At 45.7% G+C, this 14,598-nt stretch overlaps 3 protein-coding genes across 3 annotated transcripts in view; 1 reads left to right on the top strand and 2 right to left on the bottom strand.

Moving 5' to 3' along the window:
• Positions 1-14,598, bottom strand: part of LOC144698126 (uncharacterized) — a 476,455-nt gene that overhangs the window by 446,056 nt on the left and 15,801 nt on the right. The gene's annotated exons all lie outside the window — the stretch shown is intronic.
• On the top strand, positions 6,541-10,375 carry LOC144698116 (uncharacterized). The gene has a single exon (XM_078570049.1). It carries the CDS (start codon positions 6,913-6,915, stop codon positions 7,747-7,749), a length of 837 nt encoding a protein of 278 aa, XP_078426175.1. The 5' UTR covers positions 6,541-6,912; the 3' UTR covers positions 7,750-10,375.
• Positions 11,872-13,228, bottom strand: LOC144697692 (uncharacterized). Its single transcript, XM_078569705.1, has one exon. The coding sequence runs from the start codon at positions 13,226-13,228 to the stop codon at positions 12,470-12,472; it is 759 nt and encodes a 252-aa protein (XP_078425831.1). The 3' UTR covers positions 11,872-12,469.

Raw genomic sequence — 14,598 nt, 5'->3', positions numbered from 1 at the left:
ACCAGCACCATGGAGAAACCATGGAAATGTGGAGACTGTGGGAAGGAATTCAAATGCCAATTGCAGTTGGAAATCCATCGACACACTCATACTGGGGAGAGACCATTCCCCTGCTTCTTGTGTGGCAATGAATTCATTAATTCATCTGACCTTCGGGTACACCAGAGAGTTCACACAGGAGAGAGGCCACTCACCTGCTGTACCTGTGGGAGGAATTGATTCAGTCAGCCCACCTGCTGGCCCACCAGGGAGTTCACATTGGTGGGGAGGCCGTTCACCTGCTCTGATTGTGGGAATGGATTCTCTCGGTCATCCCACCTCACTTTTACCAACTGGTTCACACAGATAAGAGACCTTTCAAATGTCCTGACTGTGAGAAGATCTTTAAAAGCAGGTACAAGTTGCTGACACACCAACAGCAGGGAGAGGCAGCTCACCTGCTGCGAGTGTGGGAAGGGATTCGTTCATTCATCTGACTTTCTGATACACCAGCGATTTCACACGGGGAGGGATTCGCCTGCTCTGTGTGAGGTAAGAAATTCTCATGATTATCCTGCTTCACTGCACACCAACTGGTTCACACTGATCAGAGGTCCTTTAAATGTTCTGACTGTGAGAAGAACTTTAAAAGCAGGCGTGAATTGCTCGCACGCCAATGTACACACACGGGAGAGGCCGTTCACCTGCTCTGAGTGTGGGAAGGGATTCGTCCATTTATCCAACCTCCTGAGACACCAGCGAGTTCACACTGGCGGGGGGGGCGAGGTTGTTTACTTGCTCCGAGTGTGGGAAAGAATTCACTCAGTTATCCAACCTGGTGAGACACCAGCGAGTTCACAAGTGACAGCAGGGGTTAGATTCTGCTGTTATTGCTGCTGTTAATCACACCCAGGACTGAACCATGTTCATTCTGAGAGTTGGTGTTTCTTTCTTCTGATGTTAATAATTGAACTGAAGTTTAGTATTATGGTTATATATTAAATAAATCAGCATTGTTTTAAATATATTGTTGTACAATTTTGTCTTTCCCACCTGAGTGTTTAACATCACCTGGCTGGAGCTCAGAAAGGATAATCTGGGGGAGGATCATACGGCAGGAACAGAACTTCAGCCTGGACACTGTCCAGGAGCACGATGACCATCCACATCTTGTCCCTGTTGATAAAATCAAACACAGCGTTTATTCTCCATCTTGTTATCTGACCTTTTCATTTTGTACAGTTTACACTGATCTCCATGGTAACACAGATATTGTATTTCCTTCCCTCGTTTCCAATTTGCTAATATAAGATTCATTTCTCCAATCTATTTAGATCATCAAATGGATTTTCCAAGGTAGCCCCCCCCCCCACCCCCGCCCCCCAGACCAACCCCGTTTCACAATGTTTTTAACATGACTTCATCTCTCATTGAACAGTTAATGTAATGGGTGGGTTGGTTCTCCCTGGAGGTGTTGAGATGGGCAGCACCATCTTCTCCACTGCCTGTAGCAGGGAGGATGTTGAAGTTTGTTGGAGGTTCTGGAAATACTGGTCCTGAGCCTGTCGAGTAGCAATGGGGAGTGCGACCCGGGGGGGGATTCACAATCTGGATTGGCCGACTTGTCATGAGCTGAACCAGGGAGTGAACAGGAGTGGAGTGAATGGTCATTAGGACACCAGGCAAGGCAGTGACCCAGTCATTGGCCTCGACCAGATCATTAGCTCCCCCCATGACAGCTTTTTTCAGTGTCTTTTCAGTGTCTTTTCTCCCGAGTGATTAAAGCTCCCGACCATCCCACTGGACTCTGGGTGGTAGGGGATGTGGAAATGTTGTTCCACACCCACAAGATGACCCAGCTGCTGCATTACTACTGCTGTGAAATGAGAACCATTATCACTCTCTATCCTTTTCCGAAAGCCACGTCTGGTAAAGATTTGTTCCCACAAGGTTTTAGCTGTTGCGACTGCATCATTTTTACAGACAGGGAAAGCTTCAATCCACCAGGTAAACATACCTATAAACTACCAGGATATACTGGTCCCCTCCTTTACTGTGGGTCGTGGGCCTGCCTATGTTTCCCAGCGATATAATTCAGATGGGATGTGCCCATTGGGACCTTACATTTCGCAGGGCTGGATTAGTTTGGATACAGATGAGACACAGATTCAGGTGATAATGGACATCCTGGTGCATCCTCAGCCACCAAGAGTAATTATGTAACATATTGAGGACTTGAAACAGAGAAACACTCCCCTAATTTGATTCATAAACAAAATTCATTCTTTTCTAAGCCATCTAGGTGTGACCTAAATCAAAATTAGAGCCATCCTTGTGATAGCAAACCTCATTGTGGAGGATGAGTGAATCCTTACTTGCTGTGAGAGATGAGGGAAAGTCTTTGCTATGGTGTACATCCTCTTTGACCACAGTCACATCAGGGTCAGGGTCCTGACAAGTTTTTAAATCAGGTTTTACTGGAGACTGTCCTACCAGTGCCAATGATTGTGTTTTGAGTGGATCCCAAGGAAACGCCTCTGGAGCAGCTTTCCTGGTGAGTTAGTCGTCCTGGTTATTACCACCACCCTCTTCACTAACTCCTGCTGCTGAACTACATTCACCTTACAAATGGCAACTTGTCCCAGTCACTTACCAGCAAGATCCCAAATCATTCGAAGTTTGGAGTGGTGGGTGAGCGATTTCCTTTCTGTTGTGGAGAAGCTGTGTTTTTTTTTTTGCTAGAGACGTAGGTTTTTTCCGAGGGAGTTACAACCAAAGGATATTTTCAGAATAGTTGGAGATTCCATCAGTAACAGATTGAAGGGCTGTGATCACAATAACCTCGGACTTCTGGGCTAAATATTGCGGTGGGTATTTAATAAAGGTACTATGGCTGTCAAGAAGCAAAGCCACAACACGAGTCTGATACAGTCCTTATTTATAAAACCGAGGCCCATCCACATAAACTCCACTGGAGTTTAACAGTAGTGTGGCCTTAACACGTCCATTGGACACTGCCTCTTTCATGTGACAACTATGTGGGGTTCTTTCATACTGCAACATCCGAGCCAATTGGTATTTGTGAGATTACAGGATATTAATACCTTTGCTTTGTAACTCCATAATTCATTAACTCTGTCATTCCAGGAATATTCTCTTAATTTAGCCCTTTCTTAGTAATGTCACTGGTATATGGGGCGTGCAGAATTATTCAATTAAACTCTACCAGTACTCTGTGTGCTTAACTATTATTTGAAAGCATTATACCTGTGGATGCTGGAGATCTGAAATAAAAACAGAAGGTTCTGGAAAAACTCAACAGGTCTGGCAGCATCTGTGGAGAGAGAAACAGAGTTAATGTTTCGGGTGAAATATGAGTCTTCTTTGGAACTGAAGAGAGGTAGAAATGGGGTGGGTTTTATGCTGTTCAAAAAATTGTGTCAGGTCGAACAAAAGAGAAGGTCAGGGATAGGTTAGAGGGAGGGAGAGATTAAATAACAAAGATGTAATTGAATGAAAGGTAAAGGGAGTGGTAATGGTTGTGATAAACAAACAAAACACAGTACGTTTTAATGTTGGAATAAAGGATGAAAATCTGTCCATTTCATTTCTGAAGGAGAGTCGTATTAGACTCAGAATGTTAACTCTGTTTCTCTCTCCAATGATGCTGCCAAACCTGTTGAGTTTTTCCAGAACTTTCTGTTTTTATTTCAGTGAATCCTTTATACTTGTTAAATAAACAGATCTTTCCACAGGGGTGGGTGTGTCTAAGAAGCATCCAACTAGAAAGCCTTTTCCATTCACCACTTGCATTACTACAGTAGATATACATTGTTCTGACCCTGCCAGCAGGGCTGTGGAATTAATTGGATGGATCTTCAAAAAAGCACAGGTGTGATAAGCTGAATTAAATTCTATCTGTGATGTATCATTCCATAAAAGAATGAACATTCATTATCAGAGGTCGAAACGGAAGGAGGGAGGAACCAGTGACTTTGAGGTTTAACCCAGCCAGGGTCAGCACCTAGAGGGGAGGAGGAAGATGGGCACCAGTGAAAAAGCTTTAAAAGCTCAGCGTATTCTCACAGGATAGCAGAAATTTAAATCACTTTGAGAAATAGAACATAGCGACGTACAGAATTTATATGTGTTTTTAAATTAGTTTATTTCAGTTGGGTAACAAAATTGTTTTATATTCTGTATTTCGAGTGTCATTGGCGCTGCTGATACCCAACATGCCCTGCGGGTGTGAATGTGCTCTATACACGCCACAGGAGCCCAGTGCGCAGGCGCCGTGCTGACCTATCTGGAGCATGCGCAGTGCCACTTTGATCGGAGCCCAGCGAGTGCGGGAGAGGCTTTTGGAAATGGGTGAGAGCGGGCGGGGCTGAGGGAGGAATGAAGCCGGGGAGGGGAGTGGAGTGAGGGGAGGCTTCATAAACACCCGATGTAGGCCTTAAGGGCAGAATCAGGGCCTGCAGGTCCCGTGTTTACAGCCCTGGGGCTTTTTTCCTGGGAACAGGCCCAGGTGAACCATTATTAGAGGCTCAGGACGTTACACAATAGCAGAGAGGTGATTGGGGAGGGTGGCGGGGAGAAGAGCGCATGCGCGGCCATCTCGGTGACGTAACGTAATGGGCGAGGCTTCAGGGTCCCGGTGACCAGGAGAGAAAAACATTGAGATAAAAACAAAAAACTGCAGATACATGTCTGTCCTTGGCTTGCTGCATTGTTCCGCAAACTGGAGGAACAGCACCTCATCTTCCGACTAGGCACTTCACAGCCTTCCGGACTGAATATTGAGTTCAACAATTTTAGATCTTGAACTCCCTCCTCCATCCCCACCCCCTTTCCGTTTCTTACCCCTCTTTTTTTCCAATAATTTATATAGATTTTTCTTTTCCCACCTATTTCCATTATTTTTAAATGTATTTGCACCCATCGTTTATCTATACCTTTTATGCCCTTTTAGTCTTATTTCACCCCACCCCCACTAGAGCTATCTGTACCTTGCTTGTCCTGTTCTCCACTCTTAATTAGCACATTCTTTTAGATAATATCACCACCAACACCTCTTTGTTCTTTTGTCTGTGACATCTTTTAGTTATCTCCTCTTGTCACTGCTTGCTTGTCCCAACAACACCCCCTTCTCCCCCCGCTACCCTTAAACCAGCTTATGTTTCACCTCTTTCCTATTTTTACTTAGTTCTGTTGAAGGGTCATGAGGACTCGAAACGTCAACTGTGCTCTTCTCCGCCGATGCTGTCAGACCTGCTGAGTTTTGCCAGGTATTTCTGTTTCTGACTTGCTCAGATCCTGATAGGATCTTTGGTTTGAATTTCCTGGTTCCAAATCCCATCAGCCCTGTCGCCGCGCATGCGCCCGGCTGCACACCCTCCCTTCTCAAGATGGCGGTGCGGTCGGTACCCTCGGGCCTGTCATCAGAAACACCTCAACTGCTGTTCCGCTTGTTGAAAACACGGGATATGGGAGCCTACATGAGGTGTTTCTGAAGCCTCCAAGTCCACCCGCCGCCTCTATTCCTCTCCTGCCTCAAGTCATCTCTCCCTCACGGATCCTGCCTCAAGTCATCTCTCCCCCACGGATTCAACAGGACATCGTCCAGCACCCGCACTGCGCATGCTCCAATCTCTGCCCCACAACACGCATGCGCCGGGGAGGCGGTTAGGGCCCCGCCCCTCATTCACTCCGATTGGTTGGAGGACCAGCAGCCCCAACTCCAACTCGTCCTCCAGTCCCACCCCCTCTCTTCCTATTGGTCCGGAATCACCATCCGCCGCTTCCAGCTTCTCTGCGGCACCAAACTGAACCAGAGGCCCAATTGGGAAAAGGTGGTTATTTGCGTTCATTTAACATCACTGCTAAAGTCAAAGAAGGTAATTTGTTGTTTTGAGGCAAAGTATTTGGTGGAATCAGAGTGAAGGAGTGGGATTGATCCACAGCCTGAGTCACCAGTTTGAGGACAGGAGGAGAGAGAATCTGGAGAGGAGAAAAGAATAAGTTGGAGACTGGACACTGAGTCTGGAACAATGAGCAGAGAGGGAGAGGAGTGTGTGGGACAGAGATTTATAGATTTGGAGGAATGAGAGGGAAAAATGTTCCATAGAAACTAGAATTCTCTGTTCTGAATTTATATATTTAATACCACATGGACTGCAGCGGCTGAAGAAGGCAGCTCACCACCATCTTCTCAAGAGCAACTAGGGATGGGCAATAAATGCTGGCCCAGCCAGCAAAGCCCACTTCCCATGAATGAATAAAAGAAAATATCCTGTATTTACAGTGATAACTTCTGTAAACTCATTTTACAGGTTAGAAGGGGAGGATCTCACTGTCACTTGATTCAGCAGAACCAGAATATCACTGGCCTTTGAATGAGGAAGGGTAAACGTTTGTCTATTCTGTCTGTGGAAAAAGATTTCAAACATCACTGTGACTGATAAAGCACCAAGACATTCACACACCCGAATGAGAGTGTTTCAGTGCACTGACTGTGGAAAGAGTTTTAATCAGTTACACAGACTGAATAAAAATCACACCATTCACAGCAGGGAAAAATCATCCGGGTGGTCTGCTTGTGAACAAGGCTTCAACTGATTGTCCAGCCTGGAGAGACACAAGCACATCAGGTCCTCTGAGAAACCGTGGAAATATGGGGACTGTGGGAAGGGATTGATTTCCCCATCATAGCTAGAAACTCATCGACGCTCTGCCTCTTTCTGACATTTTTAAACATCAATGTGAATGGAAAAACACAGAGACACGCACCCCTGAGTGTGAGTGTTTCAGTGGACTGACTGTTGGGAGAGATCTAACCAGTTACACAGCCTGAAAAAACATTGCACCATTCACAGCGGAGAGAGGCCGTACACATATTCTGTGTACAGATGAGGCTTCAGCTGATTGGCGAACATGCAGAGACACAAGGACACCTGCACCATAGAGAAACCGTGGAGATGTGAGGACTGTGGGAAGAGATTCCGTTCCCCATCTGCACTTGAAATTCATCGACGCATTCACACGGGGGAGAGGCCATTCACCTGCTCTCAGTGTGGCAAGGGATTCAATCACGCATCACATCTGGTTACACACAAGCGAGTTCACACCGGGGAGAGGCCGTTCACCTGCTCCGTGTGTGGCAAGGGATTCACTCAGTCATCACACCTGCGGTTGCACCAACGCGTTCACACTGGGGAGAGGCCGTTCATCTGCTCCGTCTGTGGGAAGGGATTCAGTGAATCATCCACCCTGCAGAACCACAGTGTTGTTCACACTGGGGAGAGGCCATTCACTTGCCCCGTGTGTGAGAAGGGATTCACTCGGTTAACCAACCTTCTGCGGCACCAGATAGCGCACACCGGAGAGAGACCATTCACTTGCTCCGTGTGTGGGAAGGGATTCACTCGGTCAACCAGCCTGCGGGCACACCGACATGTTCATACTGGAGAGAGGCCATTCTCCTGCTCTGACTGTGGGAAGGGATTCCCAAATTCATCCAGCCTATGGAAGCACCGGCGAGTTCACACCGGAGAGAGGCCATTCTCCTGCTCTCTGTGTGGGAAAGGATCCAACCAGCTGAGACACCAGCGTGTTCACACTGGGGAGAGGCCTTTCACTTGTTCTGAGTGTGAGAAGGAATTTGCTGATACATCCAGCCTGCGGAAGCACCGCCGAATTCACACAGAGGAGAGAGACCGTTCACTTGCTCTGAGTGTGCGAAAGGATTCACGGAGTCATCCAACCTGCTGAGACACCATTGCAGTCACACTGATTAGAGACCCTTTCGAAGCTCTGACTGTGGGTGTTAATTGTATCAGCTGTGGTTACATATACATAGGTGAAGGGAATTGCTTGGATGGTTACTTGAGCACAAATAAAAAGAAACTTACTGGCATGGAGTGGAGTCAGGAGTTATATAACTAAAGTTTCACTCTGTGAATAAGTCTATACCAAGAAAAGATTGGCTCCAGTTTCTTTCTTCACCATAAGGCTGTCATGGTAACAGATTGCTTGCCTAATGGCGAAGAATGGAAACTAAACAGAAATAAAATTTTGGACAAAAGCTTACAGTCCCAGTAATTTTTGTGAGAAATGGCTGAAAGCAATTGTCAGGGTTTGATACCCAGCCTCTGTTCTTGGAGTCTGAGCCATACGACCAGTGGAAGAATGAAGTGGATATGTGGACACGGGTTATGTCCCAACCAAGGAGGGAACAAGGTCTGTCCTTGGCACTGTCACTTCCTAACAAAAGTAAAATCAGAACAGAAGTATTTTGTGAGCTGGATGCCTGTCAGTTGGATATCGATGAATGTTTGGATCTTCTATTCGGGTTCATTGATGAGATTTACAAGAAAGCCTGTGAGCATAATCGGACTTTGACAGGTTTTGAATGAGGATGAAAGCACCTTTAGCAGATCTGGATTGGAACAGCACTAATAGGTGAATGGGAACAATTAACAAGTGTTTCAGGACTAACTCAAAATATGATTATGAGCCAAACTGCCCAAAGTGGAAAATCAGGGTCTTCAAAGTGACTCGTGACACAGAGAATTCTGAGGCTGAAGATCATGACAATTATCACTCTGAAGGAATTGTACTCATCACATAGAGTTTTGGTCCATTGATGAGTATATTGTTCACAGACACTTTCAACTGTGCTGTGTTAGATAGTGGCTGCACCTCGACAGTATGTGGATCAGATTGGTGAAGATGTTACCCAGATTCACCTCATGGTGAAGATAGGCACAAGGTTAAGGAGGGTTCAACTTGTTTAGGTTTGGGTGATGTCACACATTGAAGCCACTAAAAAGAGTGGTGATTCCATGCAAAATATCTGGATTCAGCCACTTTATCAGGACTGGTGTAGTCTTTCATGAGATCCCCTCACTGTTGAGTAAACCTTAGATAAAAGGCACAATTGCAACTGGACATGAATCAAGATAACACAGCTGTTTTTTGGAAAGTCAGTGAGTCTGCAGTTTACTCAATCAGGACATTATCGTATCCCTTTAACAATACCTGCTGTTTCGAATCAGAGTGTTTGAGAAGGATTAATGGAATCAATGATAAGAATCAGCGAGAAGAAAAGCAAATTGTCTTAAAGCTACAACGACAGTTTGCTCACCCTTCTTGTCAAAGATTAAAACTCCTGCAGGGTGGTTAATGAAGAGTATACGAGGCTCGTAGAAGAGATTAATGCAAGGTGTGAAATCTGTAAAAAGTATTGGAGGACACCGTCACATCCTATTGTAAACCTTCCCTCGGCACGTGACTTGATCAAGTTAGTTGCCATGGATCTAAAGGTATGGGTCAAAGTCAGAAATATTTTCATTCTACACTTTATGGACATAGTAACTCGATTCAGTCTTTCTCTCATAATACATGGCAAGGACAAAAGGGTGATTATAGACCAAGTCATGGAGAAATGGATAGGGACTAGACCTGGGGCACCAGCTAAGTTTCTGACTGATAATGGAGGGGAATTTGCTAATGAGTTTAGAGACGTGTGTGAAAACATGAACATTATGTTCATGAGCATCACAGCTGAAAGTCCATTCAGCAATGGACTCTGTGAAAGGAATCACGCGGTGATCAATGAAATGCATAAAATCTTAGCTGATCAGCCAAACTGCGAGTTGACCACTGCACTGGCATGGATGATTCATGTAAAGAATTCACTTCAGATGGTTGGAGGGTATAGTCCCTATCAATTGGTCTATGGGAGAAATCCCAAATTACCCTCTGTGCTGGGCGATAGCCCTCCTGCTTTAGAAAGCACAACAATTAGTTCCAATTTTAGTCATCAATTATCAGATTATTTCATGAAAAGAAGTGCTTGAACTCAGAAATTATTGGGAATCCTAGCTATGGGTGTCTCATCATGTAATGCTTTGTACAAAATAAGGAAAATCATATTCTTTCTGTTTCAAAATATTGTTTGTGGCTATTGTTAGGATCCCAGTCGAGACCATTAACTTTTAAAGAGAAATTCGAATACCCAGTGATTAACTGAAAGAATTACGCCACAAGATTCCATATTTTTAAACGAAAACAAACTTTACTATGAATATAAGAGAAAAGAAAATTAAAAACCAGCACAATGAACTTAACACGATAGTTAATAAAGACTTATACTATTAACCCAGTTCTACTTTTTTAAATTCCCCCCACCCCTAACACATGAATTCATTTATATTTAACGATATTTTGAAGTTTCATTCACTTCTGTTCCTGGGACCATCCCAAAGATATGTCAAAGCTCTCCAGAATTCTCTTTAATTCTCCTCAGTATTCCAGCTGTTCTCCAAGTTCCAAGATTTTATGGTGGTCCTTCCATTAGCTTTTGGCTAAACAACCCTCCAACTTTCCTTTAAGACCTCAAAACTGTGGACTCCTCAGTCCAAGCGTGGGATTCACCGCCTTTTTGCTGAGGGATTTAAACATTAGGAACACCCCTAGTTCCTAATGGCCCTATAAGTTTCCAGCTGGTTCACAGCTCCTGGTCCCACAGCTGGCTGCTTCCAAGCGAACTGCAGACTGCCTGCTTTCTGTGACAAACACGCAGAATTCCAACCAAGGCTCCACCCTGAATCACTTATCCCCATGGTAACAGAGACCAGTTGGGATGTCCAATTGATATTTAAATTAATTAACTTTTAGCTTCAAAACCAAAGCTTTTTTCCCTGAGGTCTGCATAAAGAATTCACCTCTCCAACAAAGACAGGATAATAATTAAGATAAAAGCAAAATACTGCAGATGCTGGAAATCTAGAACAAAAACAAAAATATCTGGAAAAGCTCAGCAGGTCTGACAGCATCTGCGGAGAGGGATACAGTTGACGTTTCGAGTCTGTATGACCCTTCATCAAACTAAGAAATATAGAAATGAGGTGAAATATAAGCTGGTAGAGGGGGGTGGGACAGGTAGAGCTCGATAGGGGGGCAGTGATAGGTGGACGCCAAGAAGAGACTGCCAAAGATGTCATAGACAAAGGGGCATTGACAGTGGTGATATTATCTAAGGAATGTGCTAATGCAGATATTAAGGGTAGAAAGCAGGACAAGCTAGCAGCAGATGGCCCTAGTGGGGGTGGGGTGGGGGGAAGGGGTCGAAATGGGCTAAAAGGTGGAGATGAAACAATAGATCGAAATAAATTTAAAAATAGGTGGGAAAAGAAAAATATATTTGTAAAAAAATTATAAATTATTGGAAAAGGGGGGATCGGAAAGGGGGTGGGGATGGAGGAGAGAGTTCATGATCTGAAATTGTTGAACTCAATATTAACTCCAGAAGACTGTAAAGTGCCTAGTTGGGAGATGAGGTGCTGTTCCTCCAGTTTGCATTAAGCTTCACTGGAACATTGCATCAGGCCAAGGACGGACATGTGGGCATGAGAACAAGGTGGTGTGTTGAAATGGCAAGCGACAGGGAGGTCTGGGTCATGCTTGCGGACAGACTGAAGGTGTTCTGCAAAGCGGTCACCCAGTCTGCGTTTGGTCTCTCCAATGTAGAGGAGAGCACTTTGGGAGCAGCGAATGCAGTAGACTAAATTTAGGGAAGTGCAAGTGAAGCGCCCTTGGACGATGAGGAGGGGGGAAGCAAAGGGGCAGGTGTTGCACCTTCTAAGGTTGCATGGGAAGGTGCCGTGGGAGGGGGTTGAGGTGGAGGAGATGATGGAGGTGTGGAACCGGAGGGTTCCCGGAGGGTGTAGAGGAGATTTACCAGAACGGTTCCAGGGATGAAGGATTTTTACAATTTAAGTTGGAGAAGCTGGGATTGTTCTTCTTGGAGTAAAGGAGGCTGAGGGGAGTTTTGATAGAGGTGAACAAGATTATTGCAGGTTTAGATAAGGATGGGTGGAGGCTCATGTGGAGCATAGTGGTATTGTCACTGGACTAGTATTCCAGACACCCAGGGTAATGCTCTGGGGACCTGGGTTTGAATCCCAACACAGCAGATGGTGAAAATTAAATCAAACAAAAATCTGGAATTAAAAGTCTGATGATGACAACATCTGGTTCACTAATGTCCCTTAGGAAAGGAAATCTGCTGTCCTTACCTGGTCTACATGTGACTCCAGACCCACAGCAATGTGGTTGACTCTTAAATGTCCTCTGAACAAGGGCAATTAGGGATGGGCAATAAATGCTGGCCAAGCCCTGTGCTGTAGACCCAATGGAACGGAGACAAATGTATTTATTTGAGACCTATCTGTAGTGGTAGAAAAAATACTATTTACTGTCCAGGATAAAATAGATGTTCTACATCAGCTTTTGTGGGTCAGTTCAGTGGAAACATGCACTCCCAGGCTAAAAGAGCATCAGCCCACTGGAAACAAAGTCATGAGACCGGCCAGTCCAGCAGAAAGAAACACTCCGGCCCTCCCAATTCATCAATCGTCAGAATGAACATGGTTCTCTCCGGGATGTGACTGACGGCAGCAATAACAGCAGAATCCAACCCCTGTTATCACTTGTGAACTCGCTGATGTTTCTGAAGGTAGGTTGATCGACTGAATTTCTTCCCACACTCAGAGCAGGTGAACGGTCTCTCCCCAGTGTGAAGATGCTGGTGTCTCAGCAGGCTGGATGAATCAATGAATGCTTTCCCACACTCAGAGCAGGTGGGTGGCCACTCCCCGGTGTGAATCCGCTGGTGTGCCTTCAGGAAGGATGACCGACTGAATCCCTTCCCACACTCAGAGCAGGTGAATGGCCTCTCCCTGGTGTGAACTCGTAGGTGTATCTGCAGGCTTGATGAATCAATGAATGCCTTACCACACTCGGAGCAGCTGAACGGCCTCTCCCCAGTGTGAACTCGCTGGTGTATCCGCAGGTTGGAGGAGTGAGAGAATCCCTTTCCATAATCAGAGCAAGTGAACGGCTTCTCCCCAGTGTGAACTCGCTGGTGTGCCTGCATGTGAGATAACCGACTAAATCCCTTCCTGCAATCAGAACAGGTGAATGGCCTCTCCCTGGTATGAATTCGCTGGTGTGTCAGCAGGTCGGATGAAGTAGTGAATGCCTTTCCACACTCAGAGCAGGTGAACGGCCTCTCCCTGGTGTGAATTCGCTGGTGTCTGAGTAGATGAGATGAATGAGTGAACCCCTTCCCACACTCACAGCAGGTGAATGGTCTCTCTCCAGTGTGGCTGCGTTGATGAATTTCCAGCTGAGATGGGGATCTGAATCCATTCCCACAGTCCCCACACTTCCATGGTTTTTCCATGGTGTGGGCCTCCTAGTCTCTTCAGGTTCGTTGATCAGCTGAGGCGTACACATATAGCACATGTACAGTCTCTCCCAGCTGTAAATAGTGATGTTCTTACAGGCTGTGTAACTGGTTAAAGCTCTTGCCACAGTCAGTGCACTGGAACACGCTCACTCGGGTGTGTGTCTTCGTCCTTTCTCAGTCACACTGATTTTAAAATCTTCTGAAGCGCACAGAACAGACAAAGTTTTCTCCTTCAAGATTCAAAGGCCGATGATGTTCAGGTCGCGCAATAATTGAGTGACTGCCGATTCTTCACTTGATGTTTGGTTCGATTTTCATCTCTGTAAATCCTCCTCTTCTAATATCCTCTCAAAGGAGTTTATAAAAGTCAGCGCCCTCAGTCCAGGATAGAAACTGGAATTGCCTGTTCTTAATTTCTCTGGAACATTATTTCCTTTCTTACTCCCCAAGCGCTGTAAGTAGCTGCCTCCACACACACTCCCTCCATTAGCTGGAGTGTTTAGTACAGTTTTGGTCTCCTTACCTAAGGGAGAATATACTTGTCACAGGGGGAGTTCAGCAAGAGTTCACCAGACTAATGCCTGCAGGGTAGGATTTTCCTATGAGGAGAAATTGAGGAAACTCGGCCTCTATTTTTAGAGTATGTGAAGCTAAAACAAATGTTGTGTTGTTTAAAATCAAACTACAGGACTTGGAAGAAAATGAGGGGAAGACATATTGTAAACTCCCTTCCCCCACTCCCTCAGCTGGCAGCGCAGGCGCAGAAAGCGCTGCTGTCCGGAGCAGGCGCAGTGCAGTTGCCGCCAGCGGTTGTTCGATCTCTTCTTGAACCAACCAACCACCGTAGACAGAGTGGGGGATGGGGAGTTCGCCGAGCGACTTCTCCCTCTGGCCGGAGCCGTCAGCCGGTTACCTGGAAACCTTGTCTCGAGGAGTTGCAGGGGGAGGGGGAAAAACGGGTGGGGGCGGGGCTCCCGTGTCCGCGCGCCTGGCCTGCAGACTGGAACCCGAGGACGTCACCGCGGAACAAAGGGATTCCTATTGGCTGATTCGGTGACGTCACAATGCGAAAGGTGGACAATCAGTTTCAGACCAAAACTTCCTCTTCTGGGCAACTTCTGTGAGGAAATCAATGTTTTTACTTCTATTTGTTTTTTAATTCTGGAGTTTTTAATTATGGACTTGCAGGAACTGAAGGGAGAGGAAGTGAATCCAGGGAGGGTGCAGACTCTGGAAAGGTTGGCCCAGGTCTCTTTCTCTTAAAATCATTGCCATGCTTTGTTCCCTCAACTTGACACATTAATTTGTCTGGTTGAAAGGTTGGTCTCTTTCCTAATGTTCACAATTAAAGGGGTGATTTCCCC

The sequence above is a fragment of the Cetorhinus maximus genome, chromosome 23 (genome assembly GCF_964194155.1).
Source record: "Cetorhinus maximus chromosome 23, sCetMax3.hap1.1, whole genome shotgun sequence".
Classification (NCBI taxonomy): Eukaryota; Metazoa; Chordata; class Chondrichthyes; order Lamniformes; family Cetorhinidae; genus Cetorhinus; species Cetorhinus maximus.
Note: the sequence above shows the minus strand (reverse complement) of the source record. Positions and strands in the feature narration are given on the sequence as shown.